The 11,270-nt window shown below is 50.6% G+C and overlaps 1 protein-coding gene across 1 annotated transcript in view; it reads right to left on the bottom strand.

Annotated features, from left to right (window-relative positions):
* Positions 1–296: 296 nt before the first annotated feature.
* Positions 297–11,270, bottom strand: part of LOC132836187 (solute carrier family 22 member 6-like) — a 56,511-nt gene continuing 45,537 nt past the window's right edge. Inside the window, exons 9-10 of the mRNA XM_060855515.1 lie at positions 2,887–3,090; positions 297–390 (exon numbers count right to left, since the gene is read on the bottom strand). Of these exons, the coding sequence (XP_060711498.1) occupies positions 297–390; positions 2,887–3,090 (298 nt within the window). The remainder of the gene's footprint in view (positions 391–2,886; positions 3,091–11,270) is intronic.

The raw sequence follows: 11,270 nt of genomic DNA, 5'->3' as shown, positions 1-11,270 counted from the left end.
TTCAAAATGCATTTTTAACAATTAAGCCGAGGGTAGCAATGTGATAGTGTGGGACGCAATGATATTGCTTTAAAAACAAGCATGAAATTGGACCGAGGCTGCCTTTTGCTTGTTGTTCATCCTTTTAGATTTATCTTATCGCTTCAGTTATCTCGTGTTTAAAGTACAATTTAGAAATATTGAAGGTTGAGAATGCTTTATTAAGTGCTTGTTGTGAAAAAGAGGACATGGATTACAACATGTCTGTTGGAATTATCTGCTCAGAGGGCTGATAGTTGGGAGGGAGCCGCAGCTGATTACACAGTCTGTTTCATCAGTGATTGGTGTGTTTCATGGAGTGAAATATCAGTCCTCCTGGAGTCCTTGTCTTTTCCAGCACCTTTTATTGCTCTGAAAATAAATTAGTCAGGAAGTCACAAACAATGATTTGCAAAAGGTTCAACTTTTCTTTAGCTCTCTCCATTTCTTTCTCACCTATGCTTCGTCTGTGCGCCCAGGAAAGTATCATGTTCATAGCACGGTGGCTGAGTGGTTGGCAGTGCTGCCTCACGGCGCCAGGGACCAGGGTTAGATCCCACCTCGGGCAACTGTCTGTGTGGAGTTTACACGTTCTCCCCATGTCTGTGTACGTTTCCTCCGGGTGCTCCAGTTTCCTCTCACAGTCCAAAGTTTTGCAGATTTAGGTGAGTTGGCCATACTAAATTACCCATGGTGCCCAGGGATGTGCAGGTTAGGGTGGATTGGCCGTGCTAAATTGTCCCATAGTGTCCAGGGATGTGCAGGTTAGGGTGGATTGGCCGTGCTAAATTACCCATGGTGCCCAGGGATGTGCAGGTTAGGGTGATTGGCCATGCTAAATTGTCCCATAGTGTCCAGGGATGTGCAGGTAAGGGGGATTGGCCGTGCTAAATTACCCATAGTGCCCAGGGATGTGCAGGTTAGGGTGGATTGGCCGTGCTAAATTACCCATGGTGTCCAGGGATGTGCAGGTTAGGGTGGATTGGCCGTGCTAAATTGTCCCATAGTGCCCAGGGATGTGCAGGTTAGGGTGGATTGGCCGTGCTAAATTATCCCATAGTGCCCAGGGATGTGCAGGTTAGGGTGGATTGGCCGTGCTAAATTGTCCCATAGTGTCCAGGGATGTGCAGGTTCGAGTGGATTGGCCGTGCTAAATTGTCCCATAGTGCCCAGGGATGTGCAGGTTAGGGTGGATTGGCCGTGCTAAATTACCCATGGTGCCCAGGGATGTGCAGGTTAGGGTGATTGGCCATGCTAAATTGTCCCATAGTGTCCAGGGATGTGCAGGTTAGGGGGATTGGCCATGCTAAATTGTCCCATAGTGTCCAGGGATGTGCAGGTTAGGGGGATTGGCCGTGCTAAATTACCCATAGTGCCCAGGGATGTGCAGGTTAGGGTGGATTGGCCGTGCTAAATTGTCCCATAGTGCCCAGGGATGTGCAGGTTAGGGGGATTGGCCGTGCTAAATTACCCATGGTGCCCAGGGATGTGCAGGTTAGGGTGATTGGCCATGCTAAATTGTCCCATAGTGTCCAGGGATGTGCAGGTTAGGGGGATTGGCCGTGCTAAATTACCCATAGTGCCCAGGGATGTGCAGGTTAGGGTGGATTGGCCGTGCTAAATTGTCCCATAGTGCCCAGGGATGTGCAGATTCGGGTGGATTGGCTGTGCTAAATTACCCATAGTGCCCAGAGATGTGCAGGTTAGGGTGGATTGGCCCGTGCTAAATTGTCCCATAGTGCCCAGGGATGTACAGGCCAGGAGGGGTGGCCATGGGAAATACAGGTTTACGGGGTTGGGTGCGGAATGACCTTTGGAAGGTTGGTGGACTCAACAGGTCGAATTGCCTGCTTCTAAACTGTAGGGATTCTAACTAAACCAAGCTCTTACCTCACCATCTCCTCCCTCTCTCTCTTCTCTTGTGTATTCTGCACAGGCAGACAGATTTCTCAAACCATAAAAAGGGACCCTCAAACATCGTGCCACAGATGGTCCCAATCCAGATTTCATAACTTTTCGTATATTTTCCCTGAAATGTCAGAGGCTGAGGGGTGACTTTATAGAGGTTTATAAAATCTTGAGGGACATGGATAGGGTAAATAGACAAGGTTATTCCCTGGGGTGGGGGAGTCTAGAACTAGAGGGGCATAGGTTTAGGGTGAGAGGGGAAAGATATAAAAGGGACCTGAGGGACAACTTTTTCACACAGAGGGTGGTGCGTGTATGGAATGAGCTGCCAGAGGAAGTGGTGGAGGCTGGTACAATGACAGCATTTAAAAGGCATTTGGATGGCGACATGAATTAGAAGGGTTTGGAGGGATATGGGCCAAGTGCTGGCAAATGGGACTAGATTAATTCAGGATATTTAGTTGGAATGGATGAGCAAGACCATTTTTTTTTCCATACTGGACTTCTTTATGACTCTAAATTCTGTACTTCCCAGTTAATTAGTGCCTTTCTTACGCGATATGGTTTTAGATTTTGTTCTAGGCTTTAAAGAGGGGGGTTAATAATTGAGGCCCTTTGATTCCAAATGCCTTAGGTGTCAGCATATGTTGTGAATAACATAGGCCTTATTACCACATAATAAGTCACTTCATAAACAAGGAAGTGAAAGTAAAAGGTGCTCCTGAAAACCAAAAAAAAATCAAAAAGTAGCATTGGACAAATTCTCAAGAAGTGCCCTAAAAAAAATAGTCTGCTCCCTGCTCCCAAGACTTGGCTGCAGTAATTCAGAGGCTCTTCATGAGCCTCAGTGCAGAAGGCCTAAGGCCCAGGGTAGGAGCTAATTTCTTATTGGATATTGGGGTCCCATTCTCCCATTTTAATGAGCACTTCCGAAGAGTGGGAATTCCTGACGTCACAAACCTGTTCTCGATTCCTTCGATGGTCTCCGGCAGAGGCTTGTTGCGGGTCTCGGGCAGGGCACAGATGGCCAGTCCGGCGACGATTGCCACACCGCTGTATATGGTCATGGGCAGAAACCAGACGTAGTCGCCGCTCAGCCTCACGATGGGCGCTATCATGGCCCCCACGCGGGCCGTTGTGCTCACGAGCCCCATTCCCGTCTGCCTGCGCGGGGTACACAAGAGGACAGCGAGGGGGAGGAGATGGTCAGGGAACGTTTCCGCTCGTATACTTCCTCTTTCCCGCCGCTGAAGATGCTGGCTCTGATTTCCTTTCCTGATATTAGCTACACCTCTGACTAACTTCCCAGTCTGACACACACTGTACTGGCAGCACACTGCCCTGGCATATCTCATTGTAATGCAAATATGGCCTCTGTAATTCATTGTGGTATCAGAAAAGCTAACAATCTTAATTTGAACCTTCTGAGAAAGCTGGTGTCCTTCAGTACCCCATCACTCTCTGAGGTAAACTATGCCGGCTCTTTGTAACAAAGTTAACGCATCTAGTGGCTCAGTTAGTTTGCACTGCACTGATACCTAACAGCATGGGTTCAATTCCTGCACTAGCAGAGGTTACCATGAAGGACTATCCTTCTCAACCCCTCCCCTTGTCTGAGGTGTAGTGACCCTCAGGTTAAACTGCCAGGAGTTGTCTCTCTAATGACAGAACAGGACTATTGAGATGTATAGCACAGAAACAGACTTTCTGTTCAACTCATCAATGTTGACCAGGTATCGTGAATTAATCTGGTCCCATTTCCCAGCACTTGGCCCATATCCCTCTAAACCCTTCCAATTGATATATCCATACAGATACCTTTTAAATGTTATAGTTGTATCAGCCTCCACCACTTCCTAACCCTAACCCTATCCAAATACACACCACACTCTGGATGAAAAGGTTGACCCTTAGGTGTCTTTTAAATCTTTCTCCTCTCATTCGGATGACACGGTGGCTCAGTGGTTAGCACTGTTACCTCACAGTGCTAGGTACCCAGGTTCAATTCCAGCCTCATTCTCCCCCTGTCTGCGTGGGTTTATTCCCACAGGCCAAAGATGTGCAGGTCAGGGTGAATTGTCCATACTAAATTGCCTGTAGTGTTAGGTGCATTAGTCAGAGGGAAATGGGTCTGGTTGAGTTACTCTCCAGAGGGTCAGTGTGGACTTGTTGGTCCAAATGGCCTGTTTCCACTGTCACAAAGCTAGTACCCTTTTTCTAAAAGCTGTTCTTTGGCTCCAGGAGACTCTGTCCTTGATTTTTTTCAGAGGGGTAATAAATCGGGCCGGGCTCCGATCAGTCTGGTTCGGTACAGAGATGAAAAGGATTTGGACAGGCCTTCTCTTTATATGTAAACAGATGAGACTTCAGGCCAAAGATATCATGCTTAGAAGTGACCTGTATAAAGAGAGGGGAGTGGTCAGCTCTTTCGCAGGCTGAGGTGGGCACTTTTAGTTGAGTCTTGAACTGGGAAGGTCGAGAGGGAAACTGTGTGGAAACTCTCTCCTTTCTGCTCTTCATCTTCAACCTGTAAGCATGTGTTCCAGTTATACTGGGTTTTAAAGGGACTGTTATGTATATTCGGAACAGCATAATTAAGTCTAGCTGGATAGGTTGAGTTCTGTAGGGGTTCTTTATTCTGTTCTTTGTGTTTCATTTTATAACTTGGTGAATAAATTTTTTGGTCTGTTCTAAAACCTAGTAGTCAACCGAGCTAACTTACTCTGGGTAATTTTCAGTGTATACTGACCGAAACAAATTGCAAAGTTAGGTCTAAGGCTGCCTGCCTAAGAATGTTTTGAGAGGTCCTGCCTAGTCCATGACACCATACTGTAGGGAATCTAATCTTATATTTATGCACACACACACACACACACGTCCTTAATACTCCAGGGGCCCTTGTTTTCTGACACACATTGGTGTGGTGTTCTAGCAAGATTGATACAACCAATTTTTAATAACTTCCACAAAAAAAATCAACACCCCTATGCCTCAATTTGAAATCCAAACGCTAAAAAATTGATATTCATATGGACATTTTTAATCACACTGGAAAGAAAAACTGAGCATTCAGGCGATTTTACTTTTTATCTTTCAGACTGTTCAAAGTGGCCGGGACTGTATGCTAAGCTGAGGTGAGTTATTTCTATATGAAGTATGTCTGATATGACTGGGCTCAGTTTATCATGGAGTGGTACGGTGGCTCATTGGTGATCACTGCTGCCTCACAGCGTTAGGGACCTGGGTTCAATTCCACCCTTTGTTGAGTTTGCATGTTCTCCCCATGTCTGCGTGGGTTTTTTTCCAAGTGCTCTGGTTTCCGTCCAAAGATATGCAGGTTAGGGTGGATTGGCCGTGCTAAATTGTCCCATAGTGCCCAGGGATGTGCAGGTTAGGGTGGATTGGCCGTGCTAAATTGTCCCATAGTGCCCCAGGGATGTGCAGGTTAGGGTGGATTGGCCGTGCTAAATAGTCCCATAGTGCCCCAGGGATGTGCAGGTCAGGGTGGATTGGCCGTGCTAAATTGTCCCATAGTGCCCAGGGAAGTGCAGGTTAGGGTGGATTGGCCATGCTCAATTGTCCCATAGTGCCCAGGGATGTGCAGGTCAGGGTGGATTGGCCGTGCTAAATTGTCCCATAGTGCCCAGGGATGTGCAGGTTAGGGTGGATTGGCCGTGCTAAATTGTCCCATAGTGCCCAGGGATGTGCAGGTTAGGGTGGATTGGCCATGCTAAATTGTCCCATAGTGCCCAGGGATGTACAGGTTAGGGTGGATTGGCCCATGCTAAATTGTCCCATAGTGCCCCAGGGATGTGCAGGTTAGGGTGGATTGGCCGTTCTCAATTGTCCCATAGTGCCCAGGGATGTGCAGGTTAGGGTGGATTGGCCGTGCTAAATTGCCCCATAGTGCCCAGGGATGTGCAGGTTAGGGTGGATTGGCCGTGCTAAATTGTCCCATAGTGCCCAGGGATGTGCAGGTCAGGGTGGATTGGCCGTGCTAAATTGTCCCATAGTGCCCAGGGATGTGCAGGTTAGGGTGGATTGGCCGTGCTAAATTGTCCCATAGTGCCCAGGGATGTGCAGGTCAGGGTTGATTGGCCGTGCTAAATTGTCCCATAGTGCCCAGGGATGTGCAGGTCAGGGTGGATTGGCCGTGCTAAATTGTCCCATAGTGCCCAGGGATGTGCAGGTCAGGGTGGATTGGCCGTGCTAAATTGCCCCATAGTGTTCAGGGATGTGTAGGTTAGGGTGGATTGGCCGTGCTAAATTGCCCCATAGTGCCCAGGGATGTGCAGGTTAGGGTGGATTGGCCGTGCTAAATTGCCCCATAGTGTTCAGGGATGTGCAGGTTAGGGTGGATTGGCCGTGCTAAATTGTCCCATAGTGCCCAGGGATGTGCAGGTTAGGGTGGATTGGCCGTGCTAAATTGTCCCATAGTGCCCAGGGATGTGCAGGTTAGGGTGGATTGGCCGTGCTAAATTGCCCCATAGTGTTCAGGGATGTGTAGGTTAGGGTGGATTGGCCGTGCTAAATTGCCCCATAGTGTTCAGGGATGTGTAGGTTAGGGTGGATTGGCCGTGCTAAATTGTCCCATAGTGCCCAGGGATGTGCAGGTCAGGGTGGATTGGCCGTGCTAAATTGTCCCATAGTGCCCAGGGATGTGCAGGTTAGGGTGGATTGGCCGTGCTAAATTGCCCCATAGTGTTCAGGGATGTGTAGGTTAGGGTGGATTGGCCGTGCTAAATTGCCCCATAGTGCCCAGGGATGTGCAGGTTAGGGTGGATTGGCCGTGCTAAATTGTCCCATAGTGTCCAGGGATGTGCAGGTTAGGGTGGATTGGCCCATTCTAAATTGTCCCATAGTGCCCAGGGAAGTGCAGGTTAGGGTGGATTGGCCATGCTCAATTGTCCCATAGTGTCCAGGGATGTGCAGGTTGGGGTGGATTGGCCATGCTAAATTGTCCCATAGAGCCCAGGGATGTGCAGGTTAGGGTGGATTGGCCGTGCTCAATTGTCCCATAGTGCCCAGGGATGTGCAGGTTAGGGTGGATTGGCCATGCTAAATTGTCCCATAGTGCCCAGGGATGTGCAGGTTAGGGTGGATTGGCCATGCTAAATTGTCCCATAGTGTCCAGGGATGTGCAGGTTAGGGTGGATTGGCCATGCTAAATTGTCCCATAGTGTCCAGGGATGTGCAGGTTGGGGTGGATTGGCCATGCTAAATTGTCCCATAGTGCCCAGGGATGTGCAGGTTAGGGTGGATTGGCCGTGCTAAATTGTCCCATAGTGCCCAGGGATGTGCAGGTTAGGGTGGATTGGCCGTGCTAAATTGTCCCATAGTGCCCAGGGATGTGCAGGTTAGGGTGGATTGGCCGTGCTAAATTGTCCCATAGTGTCCAGAGATGTGCAGGTCAGGTGGATTGGCAGTGCTAAATTGTCCCATAGTGCCCAGGGATGTTCAGGTTAGGGTGGATTGGCTGTGCTAAATTGTTCCATAGTGCCTAGGGATGTGCAGGTTAGGGTGGATTGGCCGTGCTAAATTGTCCCATAGTGCCCAGGGATGTGCAGGGTAGGGTGGATTGGCCGTGCTAAATTGTCCCATAGTGCCCAGGGATGTGCAGGTTAGGGTGGATTGGCCGTGCTAAATTGTCCCATAGTGCCCAGGGATGTGCAGGTTAGGGTGGATTGGCCGTGCTAAATTGTCCCATAGTGCCCAGGGATGTGCAGGTTAGGGTGGATTGGCCGTGCTAAATTGCCCCATAGTGTTCAGGGATGTGCAGGCCAGGGTGGATTGGCCATGTTAAATTGCCCCATAGTGTTCAGGGATGTGCAGGTTAGGGTGGATTGGCCGTGCTAAATTGTCCCATAGTGTCCAGGGATGTGCAGGTTAGGGTGGATTGGCCGTGCTAAATTGTCCCATAGTGCCCAGGGATGTGCAGGTTAGGGTGGATTGGCCGTGCTAATTTGTTCCATAGTGCCCAGGGATGTGCAGGTCAGGGTGGATTGGCCGTGCTAAATTGTCCCATAGTGTCCAGGGATGTGCAGGTCAGGGTGGATTGGCCGTGCTAAATTGTCCCATAGTGCCCGGAGATGTGCAGGTCAGGGTGGATTGGCCGTGCTACATTGTCCCATAGTGCCCAGGGATGTGCAGGTTAGGGTGGATTGGCCGTGCTAAATTGTCCCATAGTGCCCAGGGATGTGCAGGTTAGGGTGGATTGGCCGTGCTAAACTGTCCCATAGTGTCCAGGGATGTGCAGGTCAGGGTGGATTGGCCGTGCTAAATTGTCCCATAGTGCCCAGAGATGTGCAGGTTAGGGTGGATTGGCCGTGCTAAATTGTCCCATAGTGCCCAGGGATGTGCAGGTCAGGGTGGATTGGCCGTGCTAAATTGTCCCATAGTGCCCAGGGATGTGCAGGTTAGGGTGGATTGGCCGTGCTAATTTGTTCCATAGTGCCCAGGGATGTGCAGGTCAGGGTGGATTGGCAGTGCGAAATTGTCCCATAGTGTCCAGGGATGTGCAGGTCAGGGTGGATTGGCCGTGCTAAATTGTCCCATAGTGCCCAGAGATGTGCAGGTTAGGGTGGATTGGCCGTGCTAAATTGTCCCATAGTGCCCAGGGATGTGCAGGTTAGGGTGGATTGGCCGTGCTATATTGTCCCATAGTGCCCAGGGATGTGCAGGTTAGGGTGGATTGGCCGTGCTAAACTGTCCCATAGTGTCCAGGGATGTGCAGGTCAGGGTGGATTGGCCCATGCTAAATTGTCCCATTGTGCCCAGGGATGTGCAGGTTAGGGTGGATTGGCCCATGCTAAATTGTCCCATAGTGCCCAGGGATGTGCAGATTCGGGTGGATTGGCCATGCTAAATTGTCCCATAGTGTCCAGGGATGTGCAGGTTAGGGTGGATTGGCCGTGCTAAATTGTCCCATAGTGTCCAGGGATGTGCAGGTTAGGGTGGATTGGCCCATTCTAAATTGTCCCATAGTGCCCAGGGAAGTGCAGGTTAGGGTGGATTGGCCATGCTCAATTGTCCCATAGTGTCCAGGGATGTGCAGGTTAGGATGGATTGGCCATGCTAAATTGTCCCATAGTGCCCAGGGATGTGCAGGTTAGGGTGGATTGGCCGTTCTCAATTGTCCCATAGTGCCCAGGGATGTGCAGGTTAGGGTGGATTGGCCGTGCTAAATTGCCCCATAGTGCCCAGGGATGTGCAGGTTAGGGTGGATTGGCCGTGCTAAATTGTCCCATAGTGCCCAGGGATGTGCAGGTCAGGGTGGATTGGCCGTGCTAAATTGTCCCATAGTGCCCAGGGATGTGCAGGTTAGGGTGGATTGGCCGTGCTAAATTGTCCCATAGTGCCCAGGGATGTGCAGGTCAGGGTTGATTGGCCGTGCTAAATTGTCCCATAGTGCCCAGGGATGTGCAGGTCAGGGTGGATTGGCCGTGCTAAATTGTCCCATAGTGCCCAGGGATGTGCAGGTCAGGGTGGATTGGCCGTGCTAAATTGCCCCATAGTGTTCAGGGATGTGTAGGTTAGGGTGGATTGGCCGTGCTAAATTGCCCCATAGTGCCCAGGGATGTGCAGGTTAGGGTGGATTGGCCGTGCTAAATTGCCCCATAGTGTTCAGGGATGTGCAGGTTAGGGTGGATTGGCCGTGCTAAATTGTCCCATAGTGCCCAGGGATGTGCAGGTTAGGGTGGATTGGCCGTGCTAAATTGTCCCATAGTGCCCAGGGATGTGCAGGTTAGGGTGGATTGGCCGTGCTAAATTGCCCCATAGTGTTCAGGGATGTGTAGGTTAGGGTGGATTGGCCGTGCTAAATTGCCCCATAGTGCCCAGGGATGTGCAGGTTAGGGTGGATTGGCCGTGCTAAATTGTCCCATAGTGCCCAGGGATGTGCAGGTTAGGGTGGATTGGCCGTGCTAAATTGTCCCATAGTGCCCAGGGATGTGCAGGTCAGGGTGGATTGGCCGTGCTAAATTGTCCCATAGTGCCCAGGGATGTGCAGGTTAGGGTGGATTGGCCGTGCTAAATTGCCCCATAGTGTTCAGGGATGTGTAGGTTAGGGTGGATTGGCCGTGCTAAATTGCCCCATAGTGCCCAGGGATGTGCAGGTTAGGGTGGATTGGCCGTGCTAAATTGTCCCATAGTGTCCAGGGATGTGCAGGTTAGGGTGGATTGGCCCATTCTAAATTGTCCCATAGTGCCCAGGGAAGTGCAGGTTAGGGTGGATTGGCCATGCTCAATTGTCCCATAGTGTCCAGGGATGTGCAGGTTGGGGTGGATTGGCCATGCTAAATTGTCCCATAGAGCCCAGGGATGTGCAGGTTAGGGTGGATTGGCCGTGCTCAATTGTCCCATAGTGCCCAGGGATGTGCAGGTTAGGGTGGATTGGCCATGCTAAATTGTCCCATAGTGCCCAGGGATGTGCAGGTTAGGGTGGATTGGCCATGCTAAATTGTCCCATAGTGTCCAGGGATGTGCAGGTTAGGGTGGATTGGCCATGCTAAATTGTCCCATAGTGTCCAGGGATGTGCAGGTTGGGGTGGATTGGCCATGCTAAATTGTCCCATAGTGCCCAGGGATGTGCAGGTTAGGGTGGATTGGCCGTGCTAAATTGTCCCATAGTGCCCAGGGATGTGCAGGTTAGGGTGGATTGGCCGTGCTAAATTGTCCCATAGTGCCCAGGGATGTGCAGGTTAGGGTGGATTGGCCGTGCTAAATTGTCCCATAGTGTCCAGAGATGTGCAGGCCAGGTGGATTGGCAGTGCTAAATTGTCCCATAGTGCCCAGGGATGTTCAGGTTAGGGTGGATTGGCTGTGCTAAATTGTTCCATAGTGCCTAGGGATGTGCAGGTTAGGGTGGATTGGCCGTGCTAAATTGTCCCATAGTGCCCAGGGATGTGCAGGTTAGGGTGGATTGGCCGTGCTAAATTGTCCCATAGTGCCCAGGGATGTGCAGGTTAGGGTGGATTGGCCGTGCTAAATTGTCCCATAGTGCCCAGGGATGTGCAGGTTAGGGTGGATTGGCCGTGCTAAATTGTCCCATAGTGCCCAGGGATGTGCAGGTTAGGGTGGATTGGCCGTGCTAAATTGCCCCATAGTGTTCAGGGATGTGCAGGCCAGGGTGGATTGGCCATGTTAAATTGCCCCATAGTGTTCAGGGATGTGCAGGTTTGGGTGGATTGGCCGTGCTAAATTGTCCCATAGTGTCCAGGGATGTGCAGGTTAGGGTGGATTGGCCGTGCTAAATTGTCCCATAGTGCCCAGGGATGTGCAGGTTAGGGTGGATTGGCCGTGCTAATTTGTTCCATAGTGCCCAGGGATGTGCAGGTCAGGGTGGA

Source organism: Hemiscyllium ocellatum, chromosome 46 (genome assembly GCF_020745735.1).
Source record: "Hemiscyllium ocellatum isolate sHemOce1 chromosome 46, sHemOce1.pat.X.cur, whole genome shotgun sequence".
In the NCBI taxonomy this organism is placed as follows: domain Eukaryota; kingdom Metazoa; phylum Chordata; class Chondrichthyes; order Orectolobiformes; family Hemiscylliidae; genus Hemiscyllium; species Hemiscyllium ocellatum.
This window is presented reverse-complemented; position numbering and strand designations above follow the sequence as displayed.